The sequence below is a fragment of the Diabrotica virgifera genome, chromosome 9 (genome assembly GCF_917563875.1).
Source record: "Diabrotica virgifera virgifera chromosome 9, PGI_DIABVI_V3a".
NCBI lineage: Eukaryota > Metazoa > Arthropoda > Insecta > Coleoptera > Chrysomelidae > Diabrotica > Diabrotica virgifera.
In genome coordinates this window covers 18,218,083-18,244,402 of record NC_065451.1, presented here as the reverse complement: position 1 = coordinate 18,244,402, position 26,320 = coordinate 18,218,083, and the positions used below count along the sequence as shown (strand labels likewise).

The window sequence follows — 26,320 nt, the reverse complement described above, 5'->3', positions numbered from 1 at the left end:
ATAACGTAACATGATTTATTTAACTGTTTAATTATAAATATATTAAATCTTTAAATAAATTAATATAAATGGATCATTAAAATAAATTTCAATAAACAACTACTTAAATATTGATCAACCAGAAATAGATACCTAAACTATATAACAATTTTTTAGAATTGACCGATAATTGTCTCATTTTATAGTAATGAGTTGGTAAACTAATCAATAAAAATGTTCTAATGGTATTATGATGGAAGTCAATACTTGTGTGTAACACTTTTATGATCTACGATATGGTTACAAATAAGATATACTTAATCGCATTTTTCCCGATTACTTGAGGACATAAAATAAAATAATTATAAAAATTGTACAGGAAATAAAATAACGGTGTAGAACAAATTAGCGTATCGACGGTTAAACTGCAAAACCTCGTAAGTCGATTTTTGGTCCATTATGACTTTTATACTTTGTTGGTTTATACTTTTGCATATCTTTTAAACTACCAAAGTTTGTAAGTATATATTTAAATTTAATAGTACTACCGACATCTATAAAAAACCTAAGTATGATTGTAAGTTACAAAACCTCGTAAGTAGCATTTTTATGGGACAAAACCTCGTAAGTTTAACCCTTAAACGCCCAAGGGTGGGTAAAAAATGTCCACCTAATGCGTATTCCTTTGTAACATATTTATTACGTGTTTAAAAATTTTCCAAAAATTATTTATTGTTAAAAAGACAGCCTTTTATCGAATGTTAAATTGTTTCTACCGATATTTTTGAAAATAAAAGTAATAGCTTGAGTTAAATATTAGTGGAGTTGCTGAAGGTGGATATGAGCTATTACCTCCGATGTCGTTGAACCTCCATAGATTTTCATGAAAATTGGTGAGCAGTTAGAGGATATCTTAAGGAACAAGGGTGACATGATGCCAACTTGCGCTTTTAGCCTGGGATGGATGCCACCCCTATTCTGGGGTGAAAATTATTTTATTATAAATAACCCCATAATTAGATAGGGAGACAAATTCTAAGCAAAATTTGTTATATAAAGTTATTAAAATATATCAAAACTTTTTGGGTTATTAAAGATCAAAAATTTTAATTTTTTTAAGAAAAATGCATGTTTTTAACCGATTTTTCATAGATAACTCAAAAACTATAAGTTTTTACAAAAAAGTTATAATTATCAAAATTGAAGATAATAGAAAACTAAATAAACTCCTTACTAAAAAAAACCTTTTAATATTAACTAAAAGTGAGTTATAGGTAATTGAATGCATATTTTTTTCGGCGAGTACCCAAATCTAAGTATTCAAGCTTAAATTACGGGAAAATGATGCATTTTATAACATAAACTTATTAAACATATGTGAAATTACTTAAAAATATCTATCAAACGAGATACGGAACAAGTTCATAGCATTAAAATTTATGCTCCAAAAATTTTTCAAACTTTATCTTTTAAAAAATTTTCCAAAAAATTTTATGGTTTTTTTTAATAACTCCGTTAATTTTTAAGATATCAGGTTCGCCTGATATCTGAAGGCAAACAGTCTGAAAGGCAATTCCAAAGTCTATTAAAACTCGTTGAATTTAATCTTTTAAACCCCTTACTTTTTTAAAAATCAAAGATTAAATGGCTACGGTTACGTGGTTCTCGCAGCAAAATTTAAGCTTTAAACGTTTCTATCTCGGTTATTTTTCACCCTGCACAAATGGTAAAAAGGTACAATATTTGGTATAGGAAAAACTAAAATTTAGTTATTTATTATTTTTTACATTTATTGAGTATTTTTATAGTTATTATCGGAAGAAAATGAAAATGTCGATAATTTTAAAAATTCAGATTTTTTTAAATTATATCTTTTTTTTAATATGCCCTCTAAACCGGTGAAAATTGTTAAAATCATAACTTAAGCTAATACAAAAAAAATTTTGTAAGGATTAGTATAAATTTTAATTTTTGTGGAAATGGCGTATGTTTTATTTTTCACTTTTTCCTAAAAAATTCGAAAGGGTTCTCTTAGTTTCATAATAACTTGCTTAATTTTGATGCTGTTAATTTCTTCTAGAGCTCATTTGTTAGGTATTCTGAAGTACTTTGATACGTGTTTAGCAAGTATATTTTATAAAATGCATCGTTTTCTAGTTATTTAAGCTTGAATACTTAGATTTGAGTTCTCATCGAAAATAATATACATTCAATTACCCATAACTCACTTTGAATTAACATTAGTGTAGTACTTTGAGTGAACTTCAATTTTTTATTGTGTTTAATTTTGGTAAGAATAACTTTTTTTAAAAGCCAATAGTTTTTGAGTTATACGTGAAAAACAGCTTTACAACATGCATTTTTTACGAAAAAATAAAATCTTTGATCTTCAATAACTCAAAAAGTATTGATTTATGTTAATAACTTAATATAACAAATTTTGCTTAGAATGTGTCCCTCTATCGATTTATGGTATTATTTTTAAAAAAATAATTTTCGCCCAAGAAAAGAGGTGGCATCCACCCCCAGGGTAAAAGCGCAAGTTGGCATCATGCCACCTTTGTTCCTTGAGATATCCTCTAACTGCTCACCAATTTTCATGAAAATCGATGGAGGTTCAACCAAATCGGAGGTGAAAACCTTCAGTGACTGCACTAATTGGACAGTAAGTATGTGAAAATTTTAAAATATTTTTTGATACAGTAAAAACACTAATTCCATAATTATTGTAGTATCAAGATCGATATGAAAGGATACTGCGAGAACGCATCGATGACATGATTTAGATATCAGGCTTATCCCCAAGGTAGTTTGGTTTTTGCGAAGGGCAAAACCATGATTTATGCAATTGTGAGCGTATTCCACGCACTGCGTAACAGAGGGAATGAACACCGTTGGACGGCCATGCTGTTGTTTCATATCCATGTTACCTGATAAATGTGTTGCCGGAGTAATTGTCTGAGAGAAGGATTATGGTGAAAAAGAGCACAATGAAAATGACGGCCAGTATTTCCTAGTGATCTGTCTTTTCCTGAGGTTATGGAACCTGGCATATGGGTTATGAATTGTGAACATGGCGAGACTGATGTGGATTTTTTCATATCAAAAGAAATGATTGACAGAATGATTGAAAATAAAGCAGGTTGTCGATTCTACAAAAAAGGGTGCCTTGTTTATTGCTCTTGTTTATCTTCACGGCGACCGTGGAGCACATTTCGGGAATCCCTGATTAAAAGCTATAAATCAATCGTTAAATTCAAGCAAAAACACAAAGTAAAATGTCACAATGAAATGAATGCAGACCGTAATTGTCACTTCATCTAAAACAAAAGCCGTATTTGCTCTCTCATACATTGGCCATTGGAGCACTTCGAATCGATGGATTTGTTGACTTTATTTCATTCGTAATTTGCAATAATTTCAATCCTGCTGTTTTCCCAAACGACCCAAAAGTTTCAACACTATTCCGAACGACGAAAATAAAATTGAATTTGAATTGGTTTGTGCATGCTGAATTTCAATCAACGAGCATGAGTATTTTTTGGGTCATGGAAGTTCACGAGACAATTTTCCAGGGATGTGGTAGTTCCTTCAATATTTTTCGATGCAAATTTTGTATAATATGCCTGAGTGACCATATCAAGAAAACATTTGTTGAATTTGTAAGAAAAGTACATTCTTCTATGGATGCTATACAAATGTCGCTCCAATGTGTTTTAAATGCATTCATCCTGAGAATGCGAATCCTGAGAAAACTAAGTATTTTTAAAAATGTAAACGCAGAATGAAAGATTACATAATTACCGATGGCCGAATGTCTCTTAGAATAACCAAAAAATTTCTATTGCATGAGATATTTGAAATTAAAAATCACACTAAATTTTCTCTTTTTTTTTTCACCCCCGTAACTCATTATAATACACATTATAGAAGTTTTCAGGGACTTTCGGCCCTCGGTAATAACGCAATCTTTCATTCTGCGTTTAAATTTTTCAAAAATACTTTTTTGTTTTCTCAGGATTCAAAAAAAATTAATGCACCTAAAACACATTGGAGCGACATTTTGCGCCTTTGTCCTTAATAAAGAGAGTTACAATGTAAATTTCAAGGACCTTGACACATAAATAACTTTTATAATAATCCACCCACCTAAAGTTTTTTCTATAATTATGTACAATAAAACAAATTTTGAGGATATTTTAAAAACGACATGTCCTATTGTTTTTACCATGTAACTCCTAATTACACTCACTACCTTCAAAATACTTAAAAAAGAAGGTTGTTGTATTGTTATGAATAATATATTTTAGAAATTTAGAAACGTGTTGGAACATTGTAAATTATTACAAGCTACAAATGTGTTGCTGTTAATTTTGAGTTATCTGATTTTCGTGACAGGATATAACCATTTTACTTTTTATTCCAAACTTGGTCAAGGACTGAAAATATTTGTTATTTGCCTTTAAATGTTTTAGTTGTTGTTGGAAATTTAATTTATATAACCAGATCAGTACTTTTGCTTTTTTAGTATTGTGCATTTAATTTATTATAACTTCCTTAAAACAGACGAAAAATGGAAAAACTTCTGGAGATGACGGAAAAACAAAGACAAAGGAGATGATTACAGCTGGAAGTCAAACAATTTTGGAGGCAGTTAAATTCTTAATGAACAAGTGTCTTTTGTGGGTGCAATTCCAACTTCTTGGCAAAATGCAAAATCGGCCGAAAGACTCTTAGAATAACCAAAAAAATTCTATTGCATGAGATATTTGAAATTAAAAATCACACTAAATATTCTCTTTTTTTCACCCCCGTAACTCATTATAATAAACATTATAGAAGTTTTCAGGTACTTTCGGCCCTCGGTATTTTTTTTGTGTGAATTTGATGGCCTTGGCTGAGCCAATTAGCCAGACAATTTATTTTAAAAACAAACATTTTTTTTTCAATCAGAGGAATTTTTTCTGTATTTGTAACTGTAAATATATGTACCATGTACATAACAAACTAATATACTATTATCTAAAAAATACACTGTTTTGTATGTAAATATTTCTTTTTGTAATTTATTTTTTTTTTGTTTTTTTTTATACTTTTTTTAATTGTTTTTTTTACTACGTCGGCCTTCGGTAATAATGCAATCTTTCATTCTGCGTTTAAATTTTTCAAAAATACTTTTTCGTTTTCTCAGGATTCGAAAAAAATGAATGCATCTAAAAAATATTGGAGCCACATTTTGCCCCTTTGTGGTTAATAAAGAAAGTTATAATGTATATTTCATTGACCTTGGCACATAAATAACTTTTATCATAATCCACCCACCTAAAGTTTTCTTCTATAATTACGTACAATAAAACAAATTTTGAGGATATTTTAAAAACGACATGCCCTATTGTTTTTACCATGTAACCCGTAATTAAACTACCTTCAAAATACCTAAAAAAGAAGGTTGTTGTATTGTTATGAATAATATATTTTAGAAATTTATAAACATGTTGGAACATTGTAAATTATTACAAGCTACAAATGTGTTGATATTAATTTGGAGTTATCTGATTTTCGTGACAGGATATAACCATTTTACTTTTTATTCCAAACTTGGTCAAGGACTGAAAATATTTTGTTATTCGCCTTTAAATATTTTAGTTGTTGTTGGAAATTTAATTTATATAATCAGATCAGTACTTTTGCTTTTTTGTTATTGTGCATTTAATTTATTATAACTGCCTTAAAACAGATGAAAATGGAAACACTTCTGGAGATGACGGAATAACAAAGGCAAAGGAGATGATTACAGCTGGAAGTCAAACAATTTTGGAGGCAATTAAAATTTTAACGAACAAGTATCTCTTTGTGGGTGCAATTCCAACTTCTTATCAAAATGCGCATGTACCTTTACTACACAAGAAAGGAGACAAACACAAACTCGCAAATTACAGACTAATAAGCTTGTTACCATATCCGTACAAATTGCTTACCAAAATAATTACTAATACTCCGGTCAACTTACACTTCTGAGGATACAAAAATTACCATCAAGCTGAAAATTGGCAGGATTGTTCAAAATACCATCATAAATGAAATCTAAAAAGTTCTCATAAATCCAACCAGAGCTAAAAAATTTACGCGGGGTCAAAAGTCACCAAACATAGTTTTTAACGATTTTCAGCGAAACGGTAAGTTTTATCATAAAATTAGTTCTAACAAAAAATGTAGATTAGATAATTATCTATAAAAAATGTTACTCTTTTCCTCACCACAAAAGAGCCACGGTTTTTGAGATACAACGATTCAAAAAGTTGTAATCGTCATAATATGCGCTCACGTTTGCACATCACCTATGAGGTAATGTACTTAGCGCGTTTTTTTAACGTGGTTTCCCCAGTAGGCCTATTCCACGGATCTGTTACGATTGTGTTTAATTTGAAGCTATTGAATAATTGATATTTAATTGGCAAGGTTTAAAAATGACAAAAGTTATAAAATGCGGTATAAATTAAAAGAAAAATGGAAATTTACCCAACTGGTTCATAATTTTCTAATAGGTATTTCTGCTTCCTCTTCTCCTTGTTCTTCTTCCTCTTGTTCATCCTAAGTGCAAGTAAATTGCCCCAATAATGACACATCGCATGGCTCCTCGATAGAATCAATTGAATCCTCAATCCTCAATAATTTTTTGTGATTCAACCTTTAGTCTAGGCGCCAGAGGGGTCACCGTGTCCTTTTTAATTATGATGGACAAACTCAACGGTTTCTTATGGATTTTTGGCTGCTGATTACGACTTTCGAGGATGGATTTCGATCCGAGTGGTCGAAAAATTGTTATAAACAATTTGATTGCTTATAAATTGTTTATAAGACTCTGGCTCATAAACTAAAAGGAATAAAAAAGAATGTTTCAAATAAAATTTGTTCGTTAATAAAAAACGAAGAAAAAACCATTTACTAAACTTAAATCCAACAGTTAGAACTCAATATATTGTAAAATTAGTGCACAATGCAAATTGCAAATTGCAAAATAAGTATTTTTCAAAGCTTTATCGATCGTAACTCAGCTTCTGCACATGAAAATAAGCCTTAGAAGGTCTCATTTTAAAGCTTTATTGATAGGCTTCCAAAGACAGTTTGTTAAATTATTTGATCTTCATTTGTTCTAAAGTTATACCCGTTTGAAATTATAATTTTCTTAAACAAATTTTACATTAATTTGTTTATAAGAGTTTCAAGTAAATTTAAGCTGTAAACATTTATACTTTAATTACCAATAATGATAGAAACACTAAAAAGGAACATTCTCAGCTTTTTAAAATGTTCGTAAGTTTATTTTTGGTCAAGATATCGATATTTTAATGGCGCGCTATGAGGCCAAAATCGACTGTAAGTATTTTTCGACGCTTTATCGATGATAACTCGGCTTCTACGCATGCAAATGAGCAAATATGTGATATTCATATAAAAATGGACTGAGTTTTTTTACAGCATCATCATTGCATATAAAACGAGCATTTATGTTGTGGCGGTATACACACAATTGACGTGCCTTGATGATGTTGCAAAAGAACTAGATCCACTTTATATGTGGTTAGTCCACATCATATAGATAATTAGACTGAAGCCCCAGAAAGTTTTAGTTTTACTGCCTACAAGAACAGACTTAGTACCACCATGTAACTGTAAAAATTGCTCTAAGAACTTATGCAGATGTAAAAAATCTGAGATTCTCTGCATATTTCGATGCAGATTCACGAAAGATAATGTTTGTAAAAATAGTATTAATAAATAATATTAACTTACTTTTTAGTTATATTTCTGAAATATCAATTTTTATTTTTTTTTTCTCATTTAGTACAAAAAATAGAGGACAAATTAAATAGAATGAAAGGTGATACGAGGTACAGTATGATGATTTAATTATAAGAATTATATGATAAAATTTTATTAGAATCTTCAAAAATGAAAAATGAAGATAACCTATATACATAGAAATTATAATTTGCATCGAGAAGTAAGCACGTGAACCTTTACGCGGTGAGCCAATCTCGCGACTAAGAGCGCGCTATTAAAATATCGGTATCTTGGCCCAAAATAAACATACGAACATTTTCTTAAGCTCAAAATATTCCTTTTGAGTTCTTCTATCATTATTGTTAATTAAAGTATAGATGTTTATAGCTCAAATTTGCTTGAAACCCTTATAAACAAATTAATGTACAATTTTTTTAAGAAAATTTTAACTTCAAACGGATATAACTTTAAAATAAATAAAGACAAAGTAATTTAATAAACTTTGTTTGAAAGAATATTCACCAGTCTTTAAAATAAAACCTTCTAAGGCTCATTTTGGTGCGTAGAAGCCGAGTTACGATCGATAAAGCTTCGAAAAATACTTATTTTGCAATTTGCATTGTGCACTAATTTTACAATATCTTGAGTTCTAATTGTTGGATTTAAGTTTAGTAAACGTTTTTTCTTCGTTTTTTAATAACGAAGAAATTTTATTTGAAACATTATTTTATATCTCTTTCAGTTTATGAGCCAGAACCGTATAAACAATTTATAAACAATTAAATTGTTTATAACAATTTTTTGACCACTCGGATCGAATTCCACCCTCGAAATTCGTAATCAGCAGCCAAAAATCCATAAGAAACCGTTGAGTTTGTCCATCAGAATTGAAAAGGACACGGTGACCTCTATTTGACGCCTAGACTAATTTTGGAGCACGACCGGTTTTGACAATTAGTGCATGCTACCGAACAAAACAGTCTAACTTTTTTGCATCCACATTTAGCGCTTCATCCCTTTTTACAGTTGCAAAAAATTGTGTTCAGGAGTTTTTCCGGCGCAGGGGGGAGTAAAGTTTGAATTGGTGACTAATGAACTGTCGACTAATTTCCATCCCCAGTCTTTTGGATCTAGCTGATAACCAAGCCACACTTGAACTTGGTAATATACCCGAAATGATGTTGATGAGCAGCCGCTGTGGTTGGAGGAAGACAAGATATGGGCACTTGTTTTTTATTTCGAGTATTTTTAAAGAAACATGCACATCGAAACCTATCTAAGCACGCAGTTTTTTTTAGGCGCTCCATACATAGAAAGAAGAAAGCTAATTCCGTTGGAAATAACTTCTTGTTGAGTTAAATTTTAGTTTTTTTAAAAACTTCAGCACATTCAATTAAAATTAGGTTTAAAACGTATATTCACTTCGGAGTAGTACTCAAGACTAATTAATACCTCGAGGGTGTGTCATCTACCTGAAGGGCCACCCAGGAAGATAACGGTGTAATTTTTATAATAGTTAATAAACTAAATTTGCATAAAGTTTATTGTATATTGAAATCTTTATTAGTACTTAGCAATAAACATTTTGCCGAGAAAGTTGGCTTTCATTATTATGTTCAAACCCTTCTGAGAAAAGAATAGGTAGGGTGATTAGATTAGCCGACGTACCGATAGAACGTGTTTATTCGTAAAAACATCTTTACAAATTGAATAAGACGCAAAAGCAAGAAGAGTTATTAAAGGTTAATACTTTGTCATATCAATTTTTGTTGGGAATAAGCCGTAAAATTAAAATAATAATTCTTATTATTTTCGCGTTACATCCACTTTGTAAAGATTTTTTTGTTGCCACCGTAATATAATACAGCTTATACATTGCATCCCTCGGCAGACAGCTAGCTGTAGAGTAGAAACATTATCATATTTATAATATCTTGTATTATTATGTGTAATATAAGTTAAGTTGACCGATAGAATATTATTATGTTTACTTGTATTACAGCTTCAGTGATGTATATACGTGGTGTACTAATACATATTATGACGATTAGAACTCTTTCAACTCTTTGAATCCTTGTATTGCAAAAACGGTGGTTCTTACGAAAAAAAGTATTTTCTATAGATAATTATCTAATCTACATTTTTTGTTAAAACTAATTTTATGATAAAACTTTCCGTTTCGCTGAAAATCGCTAAAAACCATATTTGGCGACTTTTGACCCCGCGTAAATTTTTTAGCTCGGGTCGGATTTATGAGAACTTTTTACATTTCATTTATGATGGTATTTTGAACAATCCTGCCAATTTTCAGCTTGATGGTAATTATTGTAACCTCACTCCTATTTTTGAGTCTAACCAGACCGGTCTATAACAGACTATCAAATAAATTCGATAGTTACCAATCTGTTGAACAAGCGGGATTTCGGAAAGGTTATGTACCATAGAACACCTACAGACAATAAGTCACTTCTAGTCAAAAATATGAATATTCAAAAGTCAATGATTTTAGTAGAAGATTATGAAACTAATCCCCAACATTTCCCTTTTCTTCATCAGATGAGATTTCCTTATCTATGTCTAATATTAAAGGTTGTACTTTGGTTGATAAAACAATATTTTATTTTCCCTATCTCTGTATAATTGTTTTATGTTTATGACAAATATTTTGAATGGAATTTTTGTGCAGTTTCATTGATTATTTCATTGATAGAGATTCTGACCATTAGAAAGCTACAGAAATAAAAATTACAGCGATTATATTTTAATGATTTTAACTTCCAATCGTGTATGAAGATTTTTCATCACGTTTTTAATTCTGCGCATCTGTAAAAATATTAGTACATTTGGACGTTGAGAGGTGACTCTAATTTTTTTAAAGAAATTGCCTGAAAATAACTCAAATAATAATATTTGAGTTATCCTCCCTCTCAAAAAGGTCCGGAACATTGTTTAAATAATCAAAATGTCAAAAAATGAAGGAAATATTCGATTTTTTCCTTCGTTTTTTGATTACAACTTTAAAAGTATTCATTTCCGAGAAACGTTGTACTGACATAGGAGTTGCGTAATCTAATTTCCGACAATATCTTCTTCTTCTTCTTCACGTGCCATCTCCGCGACGGATGTTGGCAATCATCATGGCTATTCTGATCTTAGATGCTGCTGCTCTAAACAGTTCGGTTGATGTGCATCCGTACCATCCCCTCAAGTTACGCAACCACGAAATTCGTCTCCTTCCTACACTTCTCTTGCAATATCCGACAATATAGAATTGGTTAAAAATTTAAAAAATATTCACCCTTGTTGCAAAATAGCAGTAATTGCGAAAAAACCATACAAAAACAAGTATTCGCATTTTACATTTTTCAACCATTTTTGCTACACTTAGGACCTTCATATTTCAACCAGAAAAACTTTATGATACAATTAAACAATACTGTAAATTTCATTAAGATCGGTATAATAGATTTTGCAAAATAAAATTTGCAATCCAGCTTTCGCAAAAAAAATTCATATAGCAAGTTAAATTTTTTTTGCCTATAGAAGTGCACTGTACCTTTCATTTGCAATTTGCAAAATTAAAATCGATTGACTACCACGGCGTCACGAATTTTTTTAAATAAATATTAATTATTAGTGCTACGCGCAGGACAGCGGATAGTTTGCTCTGATTGGGCATTCAAATGACCTTTGATAATGATTGATTCATTTTAATTTTTATTACATTTCGATATAAATAAATAAATTTGTTTATTGCAAAATAAAAACACATAATATATCCTTTGAAATAACTCTTTTTTTAGCAAAAATTTTCTTTGATCATATATTTTAACTTAGAGAATAAAAGTTTATTATTTTTAAACATATGCAATTAGTCGAGGATATGAAGCTGAAAAAATGGCAAAACCTCGCAATTTTTTCGTCCAGCATCGATTTGTACAAAAATTTTGGATTAGGCTCATTTCACCCTCTAGTTCATTTTCTATATTGAGCCGTTGTACGCTTTTGGTTTTTTAAGGGTGAAAACTACCCCTAATTGTAAAAAATTATGAAATAACATTTTAAACTTTAATATTGTCAACATTTGGTTCTTATTAGCTACATAATGATTGTTTTATGCTTTAAGATATACTATCATAATATTTCAACCCTTAAAACCACACTTGTTGAAGCTATATATAAAAAATTTACTTATCCTAAAATAATAATTTCGGCTTGCATCGATTTACATAAAAATTTGGGATTAGGATCATCTCACCCTTTTTCTTCATGTTCTATATCATGCTTAAGGGCGTTGATTATTTTTAGGGTTGTAAACTACCCCTTATTGTCAAAAATTATATAAAAACATTGTAAATTTTAATATGGGTAATATTTGATTTTGATTGGTTAAATAATGATTGTTTTATACTTTAGCATATAATATCATAATATTTCAACCCTGAAAAACCACCCTTAATAACATTACAGTTTTTATAAGTTGATATTTTAATAGATCTATACAGAAAAAAAAGTAGAATTAAAGAATTACAAAAACATTTATTTACACAAAAATACCCAAAAATTTGGGATTAGGCTCATTTCACCCTCTAGTTCATTTTCTATATTGAGCCGTTGTACGCTTTTGGTTTTTTAAGGGTGAAAATTACCCCTAATTGTAAAAAATTATGAAATAACATTTTAAACTTTAATATTGTCAACATTTGGTTCTTATTAGCTACATAATGATTGTTTTATGCTTTAAGATATACTATCATAATATTTCAACCCTTAAAACCACACTTGTTGAAGCTATATATAAAAAATTTACTTATCCTAAAATAATAATTTCGGCTTGCATCGATTTACATAAAAATTTGGGATTAGGATCATCTCACCCTTTTTCTTCATATTCTATATCATGCTTAAGGGCGCTGATTATTTTTAGGGTTGTAAACTACCCCTTATTGTCAAAAATTATATAAAAACATTGTAAACTTTAATATGGGTAATATTTGATTTTGATTGGTTAAATAATGATTGTTTTATACTTTAGCATATAATATCATAATATTTCAACCCTGAAAAACCACCCTTAATAACATTACAGTTTTTATAAGTTGATATTTTAATAGATCTATACAGAAAAAAAAGTAGAATTAAAGAATTACAAAAACATTTATTTACACAAAAATACGAATTTACAAATATGTACAAATACAAATACAAATAGTTTTTTAGTCATCTTCCAGTATACGAACCAGTTCTGTGGTATTATACATACATTGAAAATGATCCATAAGCGGACTATCAGAATTTTTCGAAAAAAATAAATTCGTTTTATAAACATAGCTCCTTCATTTTTGGCGATAAAAAGTTTATTCAAAAATAACTTTGTAGAATTTTTGAAGAGTTATAAGACTGTGTAAACTAAATTCCCTAAGATCCCTTAGTTTTTAATTAGGGTGGGTTTAAAGGGCTCGAATAAGGGGGTGTTTGCTCGTAAATAGAGGTTTTAAACAGCTATATCTTGCTAACTGTTCACTGTAATGAAAATCTATGCACAAGAGAATTTTAGTTATTAAAAAAGCTACAATTTAGTAGTCCATCATTTTTTTCTTATCTCCACCATTTTCGGAGATATTTTGAAGTAAAAGGTAAAAAATAGAAATTCCAAAAAAATTATTTTTCTGTAAACTCCAATTTTTCTAAAATTAGGTCTTTTAAACAGGTCAAACATCTTGGGTGTATTTATAATACAAATATAAAAGGAATTACAGAAAGGTAAAGACCAATTTTTAATTAGGAGGGTAGTTAGGGGGTTGTTTTCACTAATTTTTTCATAGAGAAAAGCAGGTACCGACCTTTTTTTGATCATAAGTCGCCTAATTTTCAGGCTAGAAACTTTTTATTATTATTTTTTGAGAGACCTAACTGTATACTTGAAAAAAGAGTATTTCGAAAAATGCAAAGTTTTTCCGTTATTTTACTTTGAAGATTACAAATTATGCATTTGACGAAAAAAGCTAACTTTTAACATGCCGTATCTCGGTTTGTGTTGGTCTTAAAGATATTACAGAAAAAGAATTTGGTTTGCGTTACTAAAATGTACAATTATAATATCTACAGTTTTTTTGATTAAATGCATATTTTTCGAGGTATTCTCAAGAAACCCTCTAAAAAAGTCGATTCTTTCATCAAAAACTGTTACTTTCAAGCACGAATAACTCGAAAAATATTAGTTTTACAAAGAAAATGTAAAAAACATTTTTTTCTTAGAATCACTTTTTACACCGATTTACATAGTTAAAATGTAATAAAAAATTCCCGCCCCTCGAGATGGCAACCACCCCCAAGGTTTTAGCGTACAGCGGCATGATATAGAAAATGATCCTTGGACTATTCCCTACCTTCTGTGAAAATTTCAAGTAAATCCATGCTGGACGAAAAAATTGCGAGCCAAAACGTTTCATTTCCTCGACTAAATTGTTTAAACAATATTTCACAAACAATAATAAAATTAGTTTGATTTTTGTGGAATTAAAATATTAAAATAAAACAAAATATAGAGTAAGAACATAATATATTAAATAAAAATTGGAAGAAATTTTGGTGGAAATCAACTTGTTTGAATCGAACACCGCTGTCCTGCGCGTAGCACCAAAAATTAATGTTTATTTAAAAAATTCCCTGGCGCCGTGGTAATTAATCGATTTTAATTTTGCAAATTGAAAATAAAAGGTTCAGTACACTTCTATAAGCAAAAGAAAATTAAACTTGCTATCTGCTTCATTTTCAGTCCTGCAACATTTTAAAAATAATTTTTTTGCGAAAACTGGATTGAAAAATATTTTAAACCGATCTTAATGGAATTTACAGTGTTGTTTTACTATATCATAAAGTTTTTCTGGGTAAAATATGAAGGTCATATGTGTATCATAAATGGTTGAAAAACGTAAAATGCAAATACTTGTTTCTGTATGATTTTTTTCGCAATTATTTTTATTTTGCAACAAGGGTGACTATTTTTTAAATTTTTAACCAATTCTATATTGTAGGAAATTTAATTACGCAACTTTTATGTCAGTACTACTTTTCTCAGAAATGAATAGTAACTATTAATTATAATCAAAAATCCAATAAAAAAATCGAATTTTTCCTTCATATTTTGACATTTTGATTATTTAAACAATGTTCCGGACCATTTTAAGTGGGAGGATAACTCAAATATTATTATTCGAGTTATTTTCAAGCAATTTCTGCAAAAAAATTTAAGTCACTTCTCAACGTCCATCTTAAAACAGATGCGCCCTTGACTACTATTACAGTGAGAATAATTTTTAGTAGTTTGATTCTGTTTAATTGCAGCCAGTTTTTTAGTTTTGACAACTGTCACATTTATGAAAATATCCATAATAAACTTTTAGTTCTGCATCTAATGTCAAATTGTCACGAGGAGAACACAAATCGGCAATTTTAAGCGATCGAGTTTTCTTCGGTAAGATTATTTCATGAATATAACTGCATTTATAAATAATTTTAACTAATATTTTATCAATATCTTCGTCTAAATATTTGCTAAAATATGCTGTTCACTTTGACAAGTTAAAAAATGTTGATTAGATTAAATTATAATCACTGAAATATATTTTTTAAATATATACTAAAAATTTTATGAGTTTAGTATAAATACACTCCCACTATTTCTGAAAATTTTTCTTTTTTCGAATGTGTGAGGTTCGAATTTTTGTATTGTACATAGGTCTCCTACAATGAATCTATCAAAATGGCATGAGATGAGAAAATCAACTTGTGTATAGTCATGGATAATAATGTGATGAGCAATATGTTAACTATTAAAAAGTACTTACATATCAGATAAAGCTAGAGTTTGATTAGTCACAAAAAATATGGTAGCCATGCGAACCAGCATCCAAGACTGCTGACCCATATTAGGACATCTGAAATTAAAAGTTAATCGTTAGTATAAAATTTGCTTTTATTTATTATTCATTTGTACCAAATTCAGCCTAAAAGCCCGTTCACATGACATGCACTTAACGCGCATTAACAAAAACGAGCGTTAAGGCTTGTCATGAGAACGAGCTCTAAAGCTCTTAAGAACCTAGGCGCGAAATTCCGGTCCTATGCTTTTTAAATGCATTCATTTTTTTCGAATCCTGGAATACATCGTATTTCAGTAAGTTTACCAGTAACCAGCATATCTATGTATGTTTTATAGACCTGACAAAGGCTTTCGATCGCATCCAAGTCGAAGACGTCTTACATTTACTGTATAGAAGAAACATACCAATCAATATTATACAAACCATCGAAAACATCTACTTTCATAATCGAATACAGGCAAAGATAAATGGAAAACTAATGCAGTTTATACCAGTACAAAGCGGAGTCAGACAAGGTGACTCATTATACCCACTGCTCTTTAACATAATAATGGACGAAATAATAGAAGCAGTATTAGAAGCAGACGACGCTGCATTAATCGCCGAGACAGAATACGATCTCCAAAGATTAACACACATCTTCAATACAACAGCCAAGAAATACAATATGATAAAATCAGCAGAAAAAACCAAATGTATGACAACATCTAAACATCCACTACGATTTAAATCGAAATTGATGGAAAAATAATAGAGCAGGAGGCAAGGTTTAGATATCTGGGAATAGATATAACCAGTTAAGGAGATGTTGAGGAGGAAGTACGACAACAAAATTTAAAAGCAAGTAAAGCGGCGGGATCTCTTAATGACACAATCTGAAAGAACAAACACCTAAGACAAGAACAAAAGCAAGAATGTATAAAGCAGCAATTAGACTTATATTGACATACACGGCGGAGACAAGACCTGACACATCTAAAACGAGACGACTACTAGAAACATCAGAGATGAAAATATTCCGACGAATATCAGGGAAAAGTCTGTTGGGTAGGGAGAGAAGCGAAAACATAAGAAGATCATGCATGTAGAAGACATAAATGGATGGGTGACAAAACGGAAACAGGAGTGTAACGAACACATTAGTAGAATGGCAGAGGATAGGATAGTAAGAATAGCACGAGATGTCACCAAATGGACAAAGAAGTATTGGCAGACCAAGAAAAAGATTGTGCAATAACTTAAGGGGCTATCCTAGTGTAAAAGTACAAAATTCATATACTTTTTTGGGAATTTCTAAAAAGAAGTACTTTGTAAAACAATTTTAATAAAAAAATATTGAAAATTGATTTGAAAAGGATTTATGCGTCATCTACTGGCACTGTGAAAATAAAAACATAACTCCATTGCTGCAGTGATTGGGACTAATAGAGATCCTGAAACATAAAATGTCAAAGTTATTATTTAAATAGAAGTTATTCTCTATACCATCAACTACGGGTTTTTTGATCGGATAAATGTCAATTTGGCGGTTTTCGAAACTGAAAATATTTTAGCTAATTTTAAAAAAAAAATCAACACTTCGTAATTTTTCCAAATTTTAATATTTTTTAAAAATCCTAGTTAATAGTATAGAGAATGTCTTATATTTCAATAATCACTTTTAAATTTTATGTTTCAGGATCTCTATTAGTCCCAATCACTGCAGCAGTGGAGCTGTTTTTATTTTCACGGTGCCCGTTGATGGCGAATAAACCGTTGAATTTTCAATATTTTTTTACGAAAATTGTTTTTCATATACTTCTTTTTATAATAAATGATCATGCAAATTTTCAAAACAATTGGTAAAGTACTTTTTATTTTAGAAATTCCGTAAAAAGTATATGAATTTCATACTTTTGCACTAGGATAACCCCTTAAACGAACAACAATAAAACATCATAAATAAATCAACAATAAAACAATATACTATTCAGGAAGTCAAGACGGTTCACAGTTCACACAGATATGGTGTCGGGATAATACTAAACAAATACGTTGATAAAGCTGTAGTAAATTTCATTCCATACTCCAACAGAATTATCCTCTTGCAATTAAATCAGAATAAACCCAAATTAAACATAATACAAGTTTATGCTCCGACTGCGGACAAACCAGAGAGCGATATTAAAACTTTCTACGAAGACCTAGACAATATTTTAAAATCCATTAAAACGCAGGATGTTACGATTATAATGGGAGATTTTAACACAAAGGTTGGAGACGAAAAAGTAGAAGAATGTACAGGAGCAGATTACAGATGTACAGATGTACAGATTAGTCTGGGCAACAGAAACGAAAGAAGTGACAGGCTTATCGAATTTTGCCAAAACAATAATTTTGTCAAAACTAATACATTGTTTAAAATGCCAAAAAGAAGACTATATACCTGGAAGTCACCAGCAGATCAAGAAGGGAGAATTGTAAGAAACTAAATAGATTATGTATTGATTAGACAAAGATACAAGAACGCAATTATATCTTCAAAAACCTATCCAGATGCCGACATAGGTTCAGATCACAACCCAGTAGTGACCAAAATTAGGCTCAAAATGAAAATAATAAAACGCAGAACAACAGATGTAAAAATCGATACAAGTAAACTAAGAAACCCACTCATAAAACAACGCCTGACAGATGAAATTAATAAGCGTTTAATGAATGTTAAAGAACAAATCCAGCAAAATACTGAAACAGAGACAAAATGGTTATTAATAAAGACAGAAATAGATAAATGTCAAAAAGAAATTCTTACACCAACCAGATACAAAAAGAAACAATGGATGACGGAGGAAATCTTAGATTTAATGGAAGAAAGACGTCAACATAAAAACAAAGATAATCAGATGTACAAAAATGTGGATAAACAAATAAAATCCAAAATTAAACAGGCTAAAGAACAGTGGTTAAAAGAAAAATGCGCAGAAATAGAAGAACACCAGAAAAGACATGATAATTTTAACACACATAGAAAAATTAAGGAATTAACTCAGATCAACAGACAAAGAAAACCGGGAATACTAAAAGATACAGATGGGAAACTTGTGTTGAGTACTAATGAAAAATTAAAGAGATGGACAGAATACATAAATGAATTGTTCAAAGACATTAGAACAGAGCAGATGGAAGTCGAAGTAGAAGATGATACGGTTTTGAAGATATTAAAAGAAGAAATTAAATCGGCATTAAAAAACAGCAAAAATGGTAAAGCAGTAGGTCCAGACCAAATCCCAGTAGAAAGCTTAAAATGCATAAATGATGAAACCTTAGACATTATCGTAGACTTGTTTAACACAGTGTACAAAACAGGAAACATACCAAAACAATGGTTACTCTCAACCTTTTGTGCTCTCCCTAAAAATACAAACGCTAAAGATTGCAGTGCATACAGAACAATATCATTAATAAGTCACATTCTCAAATTATTCTTGAAAATAATACATGGTCGTATAAACAAAAAACTAGAAGAATGAATAGATGATAGTCAGTTTGGGTTCAGAAACGGACTAGGAACCAGAGAGGCGTTATTTGCTTTTAATGTGTTGGCTCAAAGATGCATGGACATGAATGTGGATGTGCATGATTGTTACGTTGATTTTGACAAAGTAAGACATGAAAAATTAGTCCAAATTCTAAAGACAAAAAACATAGACAAAAGGGACTTACGAATAATAACAAACCTTTACTGGAATCAAAGAGATAAATTGTAATAGATAACGAACCCAGTCCAAAAATTGAAATCAGGAGAGGAGTTCGACAGGGATGTATTATGTCTCCATTACTCTTTAATGCATATAGTGAAGCCATTTTCGAAGAATGTTGCCAAGGTAGGTGGATATTCTTCAAACATCGATTGATGAAATCTCGAAGAGTTTTTTGCAATACAGTATTCAAAACTCCTTTGTTTTTTAAGTGCTAATCAAGCGTGCGCGACACTATTTTCCACCGACAGTATGGTGCAAATGAAAGGAATAAATTCGTTATATCGTAAACCAGCGTCTTTAAGGAAAAATCCCGAAACCGGTCGATTTTTATTTTTAAGTTATGATATTGTGGCATATATGGTATACTAGTGACGTCATCCGTCTAGGCGTGATGACGTAATCGATGATTTTTTTAAATGAGAGTAGGAGTCGTGTTGTAGCTCATTTGAAAGGCTTTTCAATTCTCTATTCAGTAATGTAAACATTTATATAATTATTTATACAGGGTGTCCTTCTACTCCTTTTTTTGTCAAATAATTTAATTTAATAAAAATTTTTTGGACGCCCCGTATAAATAATTATGTAAATGTTTATATTACTAAATAGAGAATTGACGAACCTTTCAAAAGAGCTAGCACACGACCCCTATTCTCATTTAAAAAAATCATCGATTACGTCATCAGGTCCAGATGGATGACGTCACTAGTATACCATATATGCCACAATATCTTAACTCAAAAATAAAAATCGACCTGTTTTGGGATTTTTCCTTAAAGTCGCCGGTTTACGAAATAACGAATTTATTCCTTTCATTTGCACCATACTGTCGGTGGAAAATAGTGTCGGGCACGCTTGATTAGCAATTAAAAAACAAAGGAGTTTTGAATAATGTATTGCAAAAAACTGTTCGGGATTTCATCAATCGATGTTTAAAGAATATCTACCTACCTTGGCATCATTCAAATTTTCAGTTTTTCACATAGTTTTTGAGGGTCAAAATGGCCGATTTCGCAATTTTTCAATTTTTAATCGCTTATATGTCAAAAACTATCATTTTTAGAGAAAAGTCACTAAAGACCTGTTCTCTTTGGAATGATCCAAAAAACCTAAAAAAACTTTTTTCCATGCAAAAAAAATAATTTTAGGAAAAAAAACAAAAAAAAAACGTTTAAAAAATTTTTGACCACCTTTTGGTCCTGGCAACATGAAAATTTGTTAAAAGGAGTCCTTTTTGAGTAAGATTGTGCAAAAAATCTGAATTAGAATATTTTTCCTAGCAGATGCGCAATGGCTTTCTGGACTATACCAAAAATGCGTCCAAATAAAGCCCTTTGACGGTTTTGCCCTCTTACGGGAAGATAATAGAGATCAGGATTTGTGAATCCTAGAAAACGGTGGCCATCACCTTTCCGGCCCATAGGACAATCGCCTCCTTCTTCGGGGCACGTTTGCGAAGAGGGGTCCACTATATCGACTGTTCCTCGGTTTCTGGTGAGTACCAGTGGATCCTAGTTTCGTCTACGGTTATAAAGCAACGTAGAAACGCCTTTTTCTTCTTCTTCTTAAAGTTCCCTATCCTATGGGAGGTTGGATATGATAATGGCTATGGTCACTTTGTTGGCTGCTGCTCTGAATAGTTGTAATGAACTACAGTTAAACCATTCTCTAAGGTTCCTCAGCCAGAAGATGCGTCTTCTTCCTATGCTTCTTCTTCCTTGGATCCTTCCTTGCATAATAATCAGCAACTCATATTTTTCTCCTCTGGTAATGTGACCCAAATATTCCAGTTTTCTAGTTTTTATACTCTTCATAATTTCTAACTACTTAATGTTGTTCTGAATCTATTTCCTTGTGGCATTTTTATGATTAACGCTTTAGATGGGAAATAAGCCTCAATTAAATTGAAATAAAATAAAATAAAATTATTTTTTCAATATAATTGTGGCTTATTTCCCATCTAAATAGTTAATGATAAGTCCTTATTCAACATTGGTAATCCTTTGAACCCACTGAATTTTCAATATTCTTCTGTAACACCACATTTCGAACGCTTCTATTCTTCTTATGTGCTGTATCTTCAATGTCCAAGCTTCCATTCCGTATAGCAATATAGAAAATATGTAGCATCTTAGAGCTCTCAATCTGAGAGGTAACTTAAGGTCTTTGTTTGTAAGCAGTGTCTTCATTTTTGTAAATGCTTGCCTTGCAGTTTCAATTCGGACTTTAATTTCTTTGCTTTGGTCATTTTTGTCATCAACCCAGGTTCCCAGATATTTGTATATCTTAACTTTTACTATTTGGGTTTGCTCTATCATTAACCTTTCATTTCCATGTTCTGTTTTTGAGACAATCATAAATTTAGTTTTTTTCTTGTTTATTTTTAGTCCGTATCGAATGCAATAATCGTTGATTCTATTTAGCAATTCTTGTAGCGATTCCAGGGTGTCTGCCATTATAACGGTGTCATCAGCGAATCTTATGTTATTTACTATTCTTCCGTTTATAGAGGCTCAATCACTTAGCTCCGCTATCGCTTCCTGAAATATGGCTTCACTGTACAGGTTAACACTAGAAGCACCAACATTTTTGCATACCTAGAAGCACCGGAGCGGTCGAGATGACGGGTATTAGAATTTTCTATCGCCAGTCGTTTTCGTATCGTATTTTAATTGAAAAAAAAAACTATGTTGAGTTAATACCTAGTAACAAAAGACATTTAGTTAATTTAAATAAATTATTTAATTATTATGCACAATTTATGTAGTAACAAAATTTTTTAATTGTGCTTGTACAAGACGTACACAAAAAAATTTTACATAGGTATATGACTTTCACATGTTTTATTTTAGTTTTAGTTCCCAGTTTTCCACTTCTTCTTCTTCAGGTTCTATCTCTGCTACGGAGGTTGGCAATCATCATAGCTATTTTAATTTTTGAGTCAGTAGATCTGAATCGTTGTTTTGAGCTGCATCCAAACCTCAGCCATGAAATTCGTCTTCTTCCGATGCTTCTTCTGCTATCTACCCCTCCATGCATTATGAGTCATAGGATGCCATACTTCTCGCTCTGCATCACATGTCCGAGATATTGTGGCTTTTGTCACTGCCTACGTTTATTATTTGATTGAGGTGTTATATCTCTGATTTGTTTCCGTTGATATTGTCCTGCCCTTAGGCAGATGATCTTGTCGCAATTCTTCTGCTAACTGAAGTAGGAAAGTTTGCCCAGATATTTGACAACCAGTAACCTCCTTATACAGAATCCAAGCATTTACTCCTACCATATCTAAGATATTAAAAAAAGAATGTGTGTGTACTTTGTACGCACGTAAGAAGTTACACTTCTATTATAATATAATTTCAACGAAATAAATATACCTACTTAACAGTTACAATACAAAAAATTAACAATAATTACCAAAATTTAACCAAAACTTAACAATGCCAAATATTAAAAAAAAAACGAAAAAAGTATGAATCGTCCGGGAATTGAACCCGCAACCTCGCGAATTCTCAATCTCTGGTCCAATGCTCCACCAACAAGACCATCAAGGCACATACTATTAACGTGTCAGATATACATATTTACACATCACGGTGACAAGTGAAATATAAAAATAGATGTTTTATGATTTTACGCCCAAGGAAGACAAATTCAAAGACACAAAATTATAATAGAAAACCTTTTAAACCACATTTTTCAAATTGCGCAAGTTGTATTATTAATATTAATGTTAATAAATGAAATATAAATATTTTGACGTTTCACAATTTGACAACATCATAACAAAATTTGATCTACTATTTTTAAAACACTTACCAGTGTAAGATTCTTTAGCTTTGAATAAGCGAGATCGTAGATCGTCCCGGTTGATTGTTGTTATCCACAGTTATCTACGCCTTCGAGCTAATAGGTTTTTTATCAGTAATTTTGCGGCACTCATACTAGTCACAGTTTGATGGGCTTTCACATTGACATGCAACAATCATCTCTTCTATGTTAATAAGTCCAAAAATATAATATGAAAATTATTTAAAAAGACAGTATAACCATTAACTAACTTTTTGTTTGTGGTTTCTCTTCCTACAAATTTTAAAACGCAACAACCATACACCATACATAACCAACCCACAGTCCCACAGCTGTGATACAGCTGCCATATTGGATAATTTTTGTCATGTCATTTGAACATCCAATCAGAACAAAGTTGTAATGCGACTGCGCCGGGATCAAAGGTTTTAATCCTATTAAAATTCACCCTCCTATGCGCGTAAAGAAGTATAACTTCAAAAAGCCTGCAACTGCCATCTTCTTGAAGCTGATTTGGTTGAGCACTGTATGGCCATCTGATCTACAACGTCTACTCTGTATTTTATATGGTTGTAGTAGGTAATGGTTTTGGGTTTCACTTTTTTTCTATGCCTATTTCAATATTGTTTGAGTGCAGAGAATTCAGCGCTAGAACATTTTTGATCATTTTTCTCTGGTACACCTGGTTTCCCTGGTTAGCTCAAGTCTTCGTGTATGCAAATTTTTGATTTGTATAATTCCATCTTTTCGTTTTTTGTTGACGGAGGAATATCCTTTCTTGCTCGGTTTATTGTTCCACTACTGCTGGTAGCCTTCTTTCGTAATACTTTTTATGTATCGTGACATTTCTTCCCTTATTCATAAATGGGCCCATTAGACGGCTAATTACATGTTCCCCTAGAAGTTGATTGTCTATTCGTTGTTCATCTTTCCGTAGGTAAGGAAATCCGTGCAATAAATATTTGGACTAGACATTAGCTGTAGGCCAGAATTTGATTCCAAACTTGTCGGGATTATACGCCATGTACTGGGTGAAGTGACATCTTGCCTTTGTGGGAAAAAGCTGTTCGTCGATAGATATATTTTAGCCAGTTGTAGGTGTAGCAAAATATACAATTCTCTATAAATAAGTTCCATATTGCCGACGCAAGTGCAAATTTATCTGTTGATCATCGTTTAGATCTGGTATTTCTCCTCCGTAATAAGGACTGCATTTTTTCTAGATTGACATCAACATATGCAACAAGTAATTATACTAAGTACCTACCAGCAAAAGAGAACTTGTAATCCTTAAATAGATGTAGCAAAGTTCTAATTTTTTAAGTTTGTAGAATAACTATGAATAAATAGTAATACACAGGGTCAAAAATATAAAGCAGTCAAAATGACCGCTCTGGTGGTTCTAGGTTCTAGGTATATATTAACACATCTCAAAAAGTAATTACACTAAGTACCTGTAAAGGAGGAATTATAATCCTCAAGTAGATCTAGGAAAAGTCCTAAATTATCAACTTTCTAAAACGACTAGGAATAAGTAATACAGAGGGTCAAAAATAGAAAACAGTCAAAATGGCCGCTCTGGTGCTTCTAGTGTTAAACAGTAGCGGCGACAGAACACAACCCTGTCTTACTCCTCTCTTTATATCAACATTCTCGGATTCTTGTTCTTCTATCTTTATTCCTCGTCTTCTTCTTCTTCAGATTACGCTTAAACAGCCTCAGACATTGCTCTGAAGTGGTCTCATGGTGGCGCTTATTGGCCTCAGTGCAACAACGCGGCAGCCATCGCGCCGACAGCTTCCTCATGCCCAAAATTTCATGCAGGCTATGACTCACTCGATCTTTTGAGATGCGTACTATCTCAGCTATCTCGTGAGCCTTCAGCACTGGTGGATCCAGGGAGTGCCACGTCACGGGGGGTCATGACCCCCCCCCATAATTGTAAACCCACTTATCCTAGGGTTGGCAAGACTAAGTTACCTTGCATCAGAGAAAGGTAATTAAATCATCCTCAAGACCCATGACCCCCCAAACCCCCCCAAACAAAAATATCCGCCACTGGCCTTCAGTCGATGATCTACCAATAGTTATCTGAGAGTTACGTATCAAAAACCGATGTGCATCCACGTTGAAACGATAAATTAATTCTTGTCGGTCGCCATCAAATGAGAAGATTCGTCGTACACAGAATTCAAGCGCTCTTTGATTTAACTGTGCGGTTTCCCTTTTATCTAAGTCTTTCCTCTCGACTATTAATTTACAAAACTATACAAAAATGATCAATAAAATTAAATGAAATAAAGGTTTTATTATACGTAGAAAAGTGAACGAGCTTCTCTCTGGATTTATGGGTCTTGCGTGTGATACGATCTAAGTTATTTGCGTATGAAAATATTTGGATAGGTTTTTTAAATATTGTAGTTCGGTTATTTAGTTATTTACCTCCTGTAACTTTTTATCTAATTTACTATAATTTATACTAATCTTCTGTTTGTAATAATGTCTTCAGAACAGCTTCATTTTTTCCTTTACGTGTGTACTTAATTCTAACAATTACCCCCTCTGTGGCTCAGTGGTAAGTGCGTCTACCTTTGGATCGAAAGGTCCGAATGGTCGTGAGTTCGAATCTCACCAGGGTCAGGAATTTTTCGTTTATGATAAATTAATGAATGAAAATAGTTTCTGTCCTTGTGAGATCGGTATTCACCAGAGGGGCTGCAGACGTTCGGATACATTTAGTCGACAATGACGTCGACTTTGCAAAGTAACAAGACACTTACTCAACACACACACACTACACATGACACTAGGTACCTAACTGCAAAAATTCACCTTAACTACCATGCCAATGGCCATTAGTTGTCGAGGCATTACCTAAATAAAAAAAAATTCTAACAATTGTATATTGCTATGCTCTGTTTTTAAACTAGGAGCAGCAATTCAAATTTACCGCGCCGTAATATTTGTTTGTAATTGGACCAACCTCAAGCAAGTTTACTTCACTGTTACGAAATTTTTCTCACCAATGTCATTTATGAAATTTTGATACCATTGGCATTTCATATTACTTTAATTTTTAGATTTTTAGTTTGCTTTTATATAAAAAAAACTTGTTGTTTT

At 31.5% G+C, this 26,320-nt stretch overlaps 1 protein-coding gene across 9 annotated transcripts in view; it reads right to left on the bottom strand.

The window, feature by feature from the left end:
• Positions 1-26,320, bottom strand: part of LOC114328495 (glutamate-gated chloride channel) — a 713,764-nt gene that overhangs the window by 389,259 nt on the left and 298,185 nt on the right. For all 9 annotated transcript variants that reach the window (XM_028277355.2, XM_028277357.2, XM_028277354.2 and 6 more), the window contains exon 3: positions 15,615-15,704. In XM_028277355.2, coding sequence (XP_028133156.1) covers positions 15,615-15,694 — 80 coding nt within the window. In that variant the 5' untranslated portion in view covers positions 15,695-15,704. The remainder of the gene's footprint in view (positions 1-15,614; positions 15,705-26,320) is intronic.